Source organism: Phoca vitulina, unplaced genomic scaffold (genome assembly GCF_004348235.1).
Source record: "Phoca vitulina isolate PV1807 unplaced genomic scaffold, GSC_HSeal_1.0 scaffold3, whole genome shotgun sequence".
Taxonomy (NCBI): domain Eukaryota; kingdom Metazoa; phylum Chordata; class Mammalia; order Carnivora; family Phocidae; genus Phoca; species Phoca vitulina.
The window spans coordinates 57,244,348-57,256,728 of NW_022589706.1; the positions used below are offsets into that span (position 1 = coordinate 57,244,348).

General features: G+C 36.3%; 1 protein-coding gene across 2 annotated transcripts in view; it reads left to right on the forward strand.

The window, feature by feature from the left end:
* The window catches only part of MRPL1 (mitochondrial ribosomal protein L1), a 93,218-nt gene extending 81,650 nt beyond the window's left edge, over nt 1-11,568 (forward strand). The window contains exons 8-9 of one of the 2 annotated variants that reach the window (XM_032400598.1): nt 2,129-2,210; nt 11,261-11,568. In XM_032400598.1, the coding sequence (XP_032256489.1) occupies nt 2,129-2,210; nt 11,261-11,379 (201 nt within the window). In that variant the 3' untranslated portion in view covers nt 11,380-11,568. The remainder of the gene's footprint in view (nt 1-2,128; nt 2,211-11,260) is intronic. The other variant, XM_032400599.1, reaches the window with a different exon arrangement.
* The last annotated feature ends 813 nt before the right edge of the window (nt 11,569-12,381 follow it).

The window sequence follows — 12,381 nt, forward strand, 5'->3', positions numbered from 1 at the left end:
GTTTAGATAAACCATAAAATATATAGATTTTTCATAATTTTATATAATATCTAAAAAAAGGTAAAATGAAGTACTACGGTTATAAATATTTTAAAATTCAACAGGGGACACAGTACTAAAGATTAGAGGTGCTAAAATTTGGACAAAAATGTAAACTGTGTTCGAAGACATTTTTATATATTTTAGAACTTAATGAAATCCTTGAAGTCATCCTAATAATGAAAGTCACAGAGGAAGTATATGTTGCATGTGTTTAGCATCTTATTTTAGCTAACTGTAAGCAGTATAAGTCCACAAAAGTATTGTTTGATATATTAGTTCAGTATATTATAGTATAACAGTGTAGAGCATAACTTAATTGTAAATAGGAAAAGCATATGTTGGACATCTTGCTTTTTCTTGTATCTATTACTTTCCCAAATTTAAGGTAGCTATAGGTCTTTAACAAAGGGTGAAGGAACTTCTAGGGCTATGGTGGTTACTTCAGTTGATAATAGAAAGAAGGACAATTTGATTAATGTGGAGAATTAAGAGAGGAATGAATGGAGACACATGTTGATACCATTAGTTTTTGTTTTACTTTGTTTTTTTTTTTTTTTTTTTTTTTAAAAGATTTTATTTATTTGACAGAGAGAGACAGCGAGAGCAGGAACACAAGCAGGGGGAGTGGGAGAGGGAGAAGCAGGCCTCCCGCCGAGCAGGGAGCCCGATGTGGGACTCGATCCCGGGACCCCAGGATCATGACCTGAGCCGAAGGCAGACGCTTAACGACTGAGCCACCCAGGCGCCCTGTTTTACTTTGTTTTGTTTTGTTTTTTAACATAGCAGGTGCTTTTCCTGCCAGTGAACTACTTGATTAAAGCTGTAAGTTCTCTGGACTTAAGAAGGTGAATTAAGCATTGCTTGATTTTTTTTTTTTTCTCTCAGAACTCCCACTTATGGATTGGCTTAAGTGAAAATTCCTCCAATAATGTCCAAACCTTCTCATTTAGGGTTTGATATTGCATCATGTCCAAGTGAGTGTCAAATGTTGTCTGGTGATGATGAGAATATTTTTTTTTCATGAGGAATTCTCTTCATGCTTACAGAGCACATTTGTCACAGGGGTCTCAGAGTCCCTGGAAAATAGAAACCTTGCTTGAACTTGAACTATTACCATGTGATTTTTTTTTTTTTTTTTTTGCCAGTTGCGCTATTTTACATGAATTTTTAAAAAATTGATTCGTTTGGCAAAGTGTAAAATCCTTTAAACATTGGGATGTGATATAACTGATTTTAACTGGTATATTTTAGAAGAGTAACATGCATTGAATTTGAATGATAAACATAAGCACTTTCCAAAGTTCTGAGCTAGGTTTTATGAATAGGGCTTGTTCACTATATATTTACTTACTATAATTTTCATTAAATAGCAGGATATTTGTTATTGCATAGAGTGTTACCATAGCATCCTGAAAATGTCTCTGTATCAGATATGTGTTGTGTGAATGTGTGTGGTTAAGTAGTCTTATTTTGTACTCCTGAAAGCATGAATTTCTAAGCATTTTCTTAGTTTCCTTTAAAAGTAAATCAATAACAGGTGCCTGAGTGGCTCAGTCGGTTAAGTGTCTAACTTCCACTCAGGTCATGATCTCTGGGCACCACGTCAGGCTCTGCTCTCAGCATGGAGTCTGCTTGTCCCTGTCGCCCAACTCCCCTTGCTTGTGCTCTCTCTCAAATAAATAAAATCTTAAAAAAAAATAATAAAAAATAAAAGTAAATCAACAAAAAACTTCAAGAAAATATCCCTAAAACCTTGGGTGTAGGGATCAGGGGATGGTGTATTCTGCCTCAGGATGTGCTTTGGGGAAAATACTTGGAAATCAAGGAATCTCAAGTAGAGCAACTTCAAAATACTTTACTAAGACATATTCCGTAAGATAATTAAGTCTTGACATGTAAAGACATGTGAATGTAGCATTCTAAAAGAAGAGTTACAGAAGTTTTTTTCTTTCACAGTAATGTCTCCTAATAGATAGTTTGCATTAGTTGAATATTTGAAAAAAACTAAAATAAATACTTGTACAGTTACCAGAAGTTGTATTATCTTCTCATTTTCACATTATTGTTATATATCCTTTCATTTCAGCTGGATATGCTAAGTAACCAGATAGCTGCGAATCTGCAAGCAGTCATCAGTGAAGTTTGTAAACACAGACCACTCAGTTTGGGTAAGTGATTTGCTGGGGTACACTTCCCTAGAGCTCTGGGATTCTTTAAAAATGTAAAATATTAAGAAAACAATCAAGTTAATAGCAAGTATAATATCCAATAGCAGCAATATTTTCAGGGATTAAATAAATAAAATTTAACTATCCAAAGGATTCCTAATCCCCTTATTAACAAGTTGTAGTTGTTTGGAGAGGAGACCTCTTTAACATGAATAAGGAATACATCCTGAAATCTTTGTAAATTCCATTATTTCTACCATTAAATGTAATAAACGTTGAAAGAAAGCTGTAACTGATTGCCTTAAACTTGCAATGGTGTTAAATAGAAACTAAAATCAGGGGCGCCTGGGTGGCTCAGTCGTTGAGCGTCTGCCTTCGGCTCAGGTCGTGATCCCAGGGTTCTGGGATCGAGCCTTGCATCGGGCTCCCTGCTCGGCGGGGGGCCTGCTTCTCCCTCTCCCACTCCCCCTGCTTGTGTTCCCTCTCTCGCTGTGTCTCTCTCTGTCAAATAAATAAATAAAAAATCTTAAAAAAAAAAAACTAAAATCATTTATGAAATATTTTTTGGCTAGATGATTTACTTTATCACTGGAACTAGCAATTGTCTTTTTTAATCTTACTTATTTTTAAAAAAGAACAAAGTTTTTAATCATGTCATGAGAGTCACTTCTTATAAACAGGGTGGTTCATGGAGAGCAGTGAAACTTGATTGAGATGTGGGAGCTGTTTCATAGGCTGGGAACACAGAGCCAGACCCTTACTGTCACATTATGTGCCAAGCATGTTCTCTCCTCAGACGAATTTCACTCCTGGCCGGTTGCAGCCCAAAAAGGGTTCATTATACTCAGTAGACTCTTCATTTATAGACTTAACATGATAGGACTCTGTCAGGTTTAGTTTTATAACCAAGTGTGTAATTAAAACATAATCCTAAGCTATTTTTTTACCTTCTTTGGGAGTTAGCACACTGGTGAATAAATACCTCACTTGTTAATTCTGCTGCCATAGATATGGTCGTGGTACTTAGTAATTGTATGTGTATGCATTCTTATATTCCATGGAGCACTGATTTCAGTATAGGATCTTCTGAGACTATGGCAGGAATGAAATGATGGACAGCAAATCTCTAAAAGCAGTGTGTCCTCTTTTTGCCATTTTTTAAATTGCAGTGTAGTTAACATACAATATTCTTTTAGTTTCAAGTGTACAATGTAATAATTCAACATTTGTATACATTGCCAATTGATCACCACCATAAGTCTAGTTACCGTCTGTCACCATACAAAGTTAATACAATAACACTGACTTTATTCCCTGTGCTGTACATTATATCCCCTTGGCTTATTTATTTCATAACTGAATGTTTGTACCTCCTGATTCCCTTCAGCCATTTTGTTCCCTCCCCCAAATCCCTTCCCCCCAGCACCCACCACCCTGTTCTCTGTATCTATGAGACTGAGTTTGGTTTGGTTTTGTTAGTTTGTTTTGTATTTTAGATTTCACTTAAAATGAAATCGCTGATACTTGTCTTTCTCTCTCTGACTCATTTCACTTAGCATAGTATCTTCAAGGTCCATTACGGTCACAAATAGTAAGATTTCATTTTTTAAGATGCCTGAGTAGTATTTCATTGTGTGTGCGCGTGCGTGTGCGCGCGCACGCATGTGTGTGTGTGTGTACACCACATCTTCTTTATTCATTCATGTATGGATGGACACTTAGGTTGTTTCCATATCTTGGCTATTGTAAATATGCTGCAAGGAACACAGGGGTGCATGTATCTTTTTAAACTAGTGTGTTCATTTTCTTCCAATATATACCCAAAAGTGGAATTGCTGGATCATATTGTCATTCTCTTGGTGATTTTTTGAGGAATCCTCATTCTCTTTTCCAGTGTCTGCCCTAATTTACATTCCCACTAACAGTGCATGAGGGTTCTGTTTTTCTCCACATCCTTGCCAACCATTATTTTTGATAATAGCCACTCTGACAGGTGTGAGGTGATAACTCATTGTGGTTTTGATTTGCATTTCCCTGGTGATTAATGATGTTGAGCTTCTTTTCATGTGCCTGTTATCCACTTGTATGTCTTTGAGAAAATGTCTATTTAGATTCTGTGCCCAATTTTAAATTGGATTTTTTTTGGTTATTGAGTTGTGTGAGTTCTTTACAAATTTTAGATATTAATTCCTTATTAGATATATGATTTGCAAATACCTTCTTCTATTCACCAGGTTGCCTTTTGATTTTGTTGATGGTTTCCTTTGCTGTTCAGAGCTTTTTAGTTTGATGTAGGCCCATTTGTTTATTTTGTTATTTTTGCCCTTTGTAGTCATCAAAAAAAAACCCCGCTAAGACCAATGTTGAGGAGCTTACCAAATGTGTTTTCTTCTAGGAGTTTTATGGTTTCAGGTCTTACTTTCAAGTCTTTAATCTATTTGAGTTAATTTTTGTATGTGGTGTGGGGTATTGGTTCGGTTTCCCTCTTTTGCATGTAGCTGTTCAGTTTTCCCAACACCATTTATTAAAGAGACTGTCCTTCCTCCATTGTATATCCTTGCCTCCTTTGTTGTGGATTAATTGACTATATATGTATGGTTTTATTTCTGGGCTCTCTATTCTGTTCCATCAATCCATATGTCTTTTTATGTCAATACCATACTGTTTTAATTACTGTAGCTTTGTAGTATAGTTTAAAATCAGGAGGCTTGATATCTCTTTCTTTGTTCTTTCTCAAGATTGCTTTGGCTATTCAGGGTCTTTTGTGGTTCCATACAAATTTTGGAATTATTTGTTCTATTTCTATGAGGAATACTATTGGAATTTTGATAGGGATTGCTTTGAATTTATAGATTGCTTTGGGTAATATATACATCCTAACAATATTAATTCTTCTAATCCATGAGCATGGAATATCTATTTCTTTGTATTATCTTCAGTTTCTTTCATCACTGTCTTACAGGGTCCAGTATACTAATCTTTCACCTTCTTTATTAGATTTATTCCTAGGTATTTTATTCTCTTCAGTGCAATTGCAAATGGGATTGTTTTCTTAATTTCTCTTTCTGGTAATTTGTTGTTAGTGTATAGAAACAATTGATTTTTGTATATTGATTCTGTACCCTGCCACTTTACTGAATTTTTTTATTGGTTCTAATAGGTTTTTGGTGTAGTCTTCATCTTTTTTATATATAATATCATGTCTTCTGCAGACACGGACAATTTTACATCTTCCTTTCCTATTTGGGTGCCCTTTTTTTTTTTCTTTCTTGCCTAAGTTCTGTGACTAGGTATTCCAATGCTATGTTGAGTAATAGTGGGGAGAGTGGGCATCCTTGTCTCGTTCCTGATCTTAGAGGAAAAGCTTCCAGCTTTTCATCATTTAGTATGATATTAATTGTGGGTTTGTATATGACCTTTATTATGTTAAGGTGTGTATGTTCTCTCTTTAACTGCTTTGTTGAAAGTTTTTATTGCAAATGGATGTGACTTTTGTCAGATGCTTTTTCTGCATCTATTGAGGTGATCATATTTTTATTTTTCATTTTGTTAATCTGTATCACATTGATTGATGTACACATGTTGAACCAACATCCTTTCATCCCTGGAATAAATCCCACTTAGTCATGGTGTATGATTCTTTTAATGTATATTTGAATTTGGTTTGCTAATATTTTGTTGAGGGTTTTTGCATATGTGTTCATCAGGGTTATTGACCTGTAATTTTCTTCTTTTTTTTGTGGTGGTGTTGTCTAATTTTGGTATCAGGGTAATGATACTGGCCTCATAAAATGAGTTTGGAAGCATTCTGTCCTCTTCAGTTTTTTGGGAGAGTTTAAGAAGGCTAGGTACTAAATCTTCCTTGAATGTCTGTTAGAATTCACCAGTCAAGCCATCTGGTCTTGGATTTTTGTTTGTTGGGAAGTTTTTGATTACTGATTCATTCAGTCTCTTTGCTATTATCAGTCTGTTCAGATTTTTTGTTCTTCCTGATTCAGTCTTGGAAGTTTGTTTGTTTCTAGGTATTTGATAATTTTTGCTAGCTTGTCCAGTTTGTTGGCATATAATTGTTCATAGTAGTCTCTTGCGATCCTTTGTATTTCTGTGGTATCAGTTAAAATTCTCTTTCATTTCTGATTTTATTTATTTGAGCCACCCTTTTTTTTTCTTAGTGAGTCTAATTAATGGTTTGTCAATTTTGTTAATCTTTTCAATGAACCAGCTCTTAGTTTCATTCATCTTTTCTATTGCCCTTTTAGGTCTATTTCATTTCTTTCTTTTTTTTCCATTTATTTCCACTCAGATCTTTATTATTTCTTTCCTTCTGCTAACTTTGTTTCATTTGTTCCTCATTTTGTAGTTCCTTTAGGTTTTAAAGTTAAATTGTTTGAGATTTTTCTTGTGTTTTTGAAGTAGGCATGTGTTGCTATGAAATTCTCTCTTAAAACCGCTTCTGATGCATCTCATAGATTTTTGTATGTTGTATTTCTGTTTTCTTATGTCTCTAGGTATTTTTAAATTTTTCCTTTTATTTCTTTGATGACCCATTGTTGTAGCATGTTATTTAATCTCCATGTTTATGTGGTTTTTCCAGTCTTCTTCTTATAATTGATTTCTAGTTTCATACCATTGTGGTCAGAAAAGATTCTTGATATGATTTCAGTCTTAAATTTACTGAGAGTTGGTTTTTTTATTTTTATTTTTTATTATGTTAGTCACCATACATTACATCATTAGTTTTTGATGTAGTGTTCCATGATTCATTGTTTGTGTATAACACCCAGTGCTCCATGCAATACGTGCCCTCCTTCATACTCATCACCGGGCTAACCCATCCCCCCACCCCCTCTCCTCTCTAGAACCCTCAGTTTGTTTCTCAGAGTCCATAGTCTCTCATGGTTCGTCTACTGAGAGTTGTTTTGTGGCCTAACCCATGATCTGTCCTGGAGAATGTTCCATGTGCACTTGACAAGAATGTGTGTTCTGTTTTGGATGGAATGTTCTGTATAAATCTATTAAGTCCATCTGGTCTAATGTGTTGTTTAAGCGTGATGTTTCCTTATAGATTATCTGTGTAGGTGATGTAACCATTGATGTAAGTGGAGCGTTAAAATCCCCTACTATTGCTGTCAATCTCTTCCTCTAGGTCTGTTAATATTTGCTTTATGTATTTTGGTTCTCCTATGTTGGGTGCATAAATATTTATACATGGTATATCTTCTTGCCAGGTTGACTCTTTTATCTTTATGTAATGCCCTTCTTTGTCTTTTATTACAATCTGTTTTAAAATCTATTTTGTTGGGTAAGTTCAGCTACACCAACTTTGTGTTTGTTTATTTCCATTTGCATGGAATATCTTTTTCCATCCCTTTACTCTCAGTCCTTACTTTTTTTTTTTAGATTTTATTTATTTACTTGACAGAGAGAGAGCGAGCACACAAACAGAGGGAGAGAGAGAAGCAGGCTCTCTGCTAACAGGGAGCCTGACGCGGGGCTTGATCCCAGGATTCTGGAATCATGACCTGAGCCAAAGGCAGACGCTTAACGGACTGAGCCACCCAGGCACCCCTCAGTCCTCACTTCTGAACTGAGTCTCTTGTAGGCAGGATAAAGATGAGTATAGATGAGTCTTGTTTTTGTTTGTTTGTTTGTTTGTTTTTAAAGATTTTACTTATTTGTCAGAGAGAGAGAGCTCAAGCAGGGGGAGTGGCAGGCAGAGAGAGAAGCAGGCTCCCCGCTGAGCAAGGAGTGTAATGTGGAACTCGATCCCAGAACCCTGAGATCATGACCTGAGCCGAAGGCAAATGCTTAACCAACTGAGCCACCCAGGCATCCCTTGTTTTTGTTTTTAAATCCATTCAGCCACTGTCTTTTGATTGAGGATTTAGTCCATTTACATTTAAAGTAATTATTGATAGGTGTGTAGTTATTGCCATTTTGTTGTTTTCTGAGTGTTTTTGTTGTTCCTCTTTGTTTCTTCTCTTTCTCTCTTTTCTTCTGGTTTGATAATTTCCTTTAGTGTTATGTTTAGGTTCCTTTCTCATTTTCTTTTTATATTTGTGGTAAGTTTTTCTCTTTGTGGTTACCATGAGGTTCACATATACCATTCTATGTATATAGCAGTCTGTTTTCAATTGGTAGCTTAAAACTTAATTGAAATTTATTCCAGAACCTACATTTTAATTGCACCCTCTGTATTTTATGGTTTTTATGTCACATTTTACACTTTTTTCATTTTATGTATCCCTTAACTAATTATTATAGTTTTAGTTAGTTTTGCCACTTTTGTCTTTGACTTTTATGCTAGCTTTATAAGTGAGTAAATGTACTACCTTTACAACATATTTTCCAGTGAGATTTTTACTTTAGTATGTTTTCTTACTATTATTAGTACTATTTCCTTTCAGCTTAAAGAAGTTCCTTTGACATTTCTTGTAAGGTTGGTTTAGTGATCATGAACTCCTTTAGCTTTTACTTATCTGAAAAACTCTCTCTCTCCTTCTATTTTGAATGATAACCTTCTTCGTAGAGTATTCTTGGTTGTAAGTTTCTGTCCTTTAAACACCTTGAATATGTCCCGTCAGTCACTTTTGGCCTTCAAGGTTCCTTCTGAAAAATTTGCTATTAGCTTTATGGGGTTTCCTTTGTATGTGTCAAGTTGTTTTTTTCCTACTGCTTTTAGGATTCTCTCTCTCTTTTTTTTTTTTAAAGATTTTATTTATTTATTTTACAGAGAGAGACACAGTGAGAGAGGGAACACAAACAGGGGGAGTGTGAGAGGGAGAAGCAGGCTTCCTGCTGAGCAGGGACCCCGATGCAGGGCTTGATCCCAGGACCCTGGGATCATGACCTGAGCCGAAGGCAGACGCTTAACGACTGAGCCACCCAAGCACCCTAAGATTTTCTCTTTAACTTTTGACATTTTAACTATAACATGTCTTGGTGTAAATCTCTTTGGTTTTATCTTATTTGGAACTTTCTGACCTTCTTGGATCTGGATGTCGATTTCCTTCCTCAAGTTAGGGTTTTCAGTTATTTCTTTGTATAAGTTTTCTGCCCCTTTCTTTTCCTTCCAGGACCTCTATAATGAGAATGTTATTCTGCTTGATGTTGTTCTATGTGTTCCTTAAGCTATTTTCACTATTTAAAATTCATTTTTCTTTTTGTTTCCCTGTCTGGGTGAGTCCATTGCTGTGTCTTCCAGGTTATTGATCTGTTCTTCATCCAGTCTGCTGTTGACCCCCTCCCGTGTAGTTGTCAGTTCAGTAATTTTATTCTTCAGCTCTATTCTTCAATGATTTTTGTTTGGTACTTTCTTTTTTTTTTTGTTTGGTACTTTCACATATTTTTCTCTCTCTTTGTTGAAGTTCTCCTTGTGTTCGTTCATTCTTCTCCCGAGTAAGCATCTTTATGACAATTAGTACTTTGATCTCTTTATCAGGTAGATTATGTATCTCCATTTCATTAAGGTCTTTTTCTCAGGTTTTGCTTTGTTCTTTCATTTGGAACATATTCCTCTATCTCCTAATTTGGCCTGATTCTGTGTGTTTCTATGTATTGAAATAGCTCCCTCTCCCAGTCTTGAGGGAGTGGCCCTGTGTACAAGATTTTCTGTGGGGTTTAGAAGTAGGAGGGAGCCACACGCTCAAGGGGCATCCCCTGTGTGGGCTTCACACACCTGCCAGCTGTGTGGGGGGTTTGGTGGGATGGGTGTGGGGTGCTTGTGTGTCTGTGGCACAGTAGGAATGAGGTAGCAGGGGTGGGGTCTCACCTGGCTGGCTGTGCAAAAGGTTGAGTTTTTGGGTGGGGCTGCTCACCTGGCTGGTTGTGGTTTGGCTGCAGCACAGCAAGGTAGTCGTGCATGGGGCTCTTGCCCACCAGCTGTGCTTTGGCTGTGGCACGGGGGTGCAGAGCATGCCCAGTGGCATTAGCAGGTTAGAGTGGGATTGCCAGCATGGCTGTTGCAAGCACTGGCATTAGCAGGGTTGAATGAGATTGCAAAAATGGCATCCACCTGCACTTTCATCCCCAGAGAGAGTCTCAGCAGGTTCCTACTTTCCAGCAGTTGCTTTAAGATTAATAAGGGGGTTTCCTTCACATACGGTCTAGAGGCTTTTCAAACTGCTTCTTTTGCACCAGGTTGTGGAGTGAGTGAGTTTGTGTGTGAGCCCTTTAAGAAATTCTCTGTTCTTTCCAGTTCTGTGGTTCTCCTGGATGCACTCTGTTGGTTTTCAAAGCCATATATTTTGGGAGCTCATCTCTCTGGTCCAGGACACAGTGGTTGGGGTGCTGGTGTGGGAGACAAAACCCTTGGTCCTCAGGGAAAAGTTCTGTATTTTTGAAATCCTTCCTGATTGTCAGTCACCTTGCCTGGGATGGGGTTTTTTCAGAGAGTGTTGTCTCTGACTTTCCTGCCTGTCTCAGTGCAGCCCTTTTATCCTTTGTTATGGATGTGCTGCTCATCTGGTCTTCAGGACTTTTTCGAGGATTTTATTCCATATGTAGTTGTAGATTTGCTGTGTCTGTGGGAGGTGAGTTAAGGATCTTCTTATGCTGCCGTCTTGAACTATCCATCTTTTTTTTTGCCATTTTAAATGAAGTCCCTCAATTGTTCTTATGAAAAAGAACATTAAAGCTTTTTAATTTTTAGGGAATTTTACTGAATGTTTGGTAACACAGAAATAGCATCAGTGCTGTTTCAAATAAATATTTAGAATATTGCCATCAAATGTAAATATCATCACCTGCTCCCTTCACTTTCAGCTTTGCAGTAAAATAAATTCTAGGTGGTCATCTTCTGGAAGAGAGAAATGAATTATTACAGAATATGTAGTTTCAAGGATAAATCTCTAGTATGCTAGAGTACAGTTAGTTTGTCTTCTACTCTAGACATGAGAGGATATTCCTTATGATTCAAAGTATTAGTTCAGTAATATCAGTACTTTTCAAGGGGAAAATATAACATGAGTTTTATAAGGTTTGTCGTATGTTTCTATTTGCTCATATGTTTATGGAATAAAATAAAAGTTGATTCTTGTGTTTGTTTCCAGGACCTTTCGTGGTACGAGCTTTCCTTCGTACTTCAACAAGTGAAGGTTTGTTACTAAAGATCAAGCCATTGTTGCCTAAAGAAGTAGAAACCGAAGAAAGTAACAAAGAAGATGCCTAACAATGTTATATTTTGAAATTATTTTCAGTGGATTAAGAAGCAACAAAGAAAATTATAAAACTGTATATAATTTCTACATTTGGTGTCTTGTTATTTCTCAATCCTCATACTTGACAGTGAATTTTAACACTTGGAAAATCTTACAACAACACTTTTTTTTTTTTTTTAAGATCTTATTTATTTATTTGAGAGAGAGAGAGCACGAGCAGGGTGAGGGTCAGAGGGAGAAGCAGGTTCCCTTTTGAGCAAGGAGCTTGATGCGGGACTCCATCCTGGGACTCCAGGATCATGACCTGAGCCAAAGGCAAACACTTAACTAACTGAGCCACCCAGGCGCCCCACGACAACACTTTCAAAAATAAGAAAATAAAATTTTCTCTGTCTGAACTTGTATTTTAAATCCTATTAAATTGTCTTCCTTAAAATTCAGATTCTGCATGCTGGTAATTATAGCAGCAATTTCTAGCTTAGTAACTTTCCCTTGAGAGCAATACCATCTGAGGGAAAAGTAATATTCTCAATTTTCATAAGACAGAGAATGGCAGAGTCATGAGCTATATCACAAATATGACTATTTTCTAAAGAAAAAGTGTGGCAAGTGTTCATTCTAAAAATTCTAAAATGTCCTTTGTGATAGCATGAATATAGAAAATGACTAAGACATTAAAACATGTGGGTGGGAAATCTTTTTTCCTTTTAGGAATTAATTTACAATATTTATGTTTTTTGGTAATAACAATATTATATAATTTAATGGTGCTTTGCAATATACATATAGTGTATCATGTTTTCATATACTTAACCTCATTTGAACTTGAATTCCTTTGCTTAATGGCAAGTAATAGGTTTGGTTAGTGTTTGTTGAATGAACATCCGATGATGTAGATAGAAAAACTTCATTTAATGGAGAAGAATCAGGCTAGGAAGTTGAGAGTCTTTCATCCAGTGTCAGTTTGCAAACTGTTGTTGGTGTGTAAGTATTTACTGGTAGGTGACAAAATG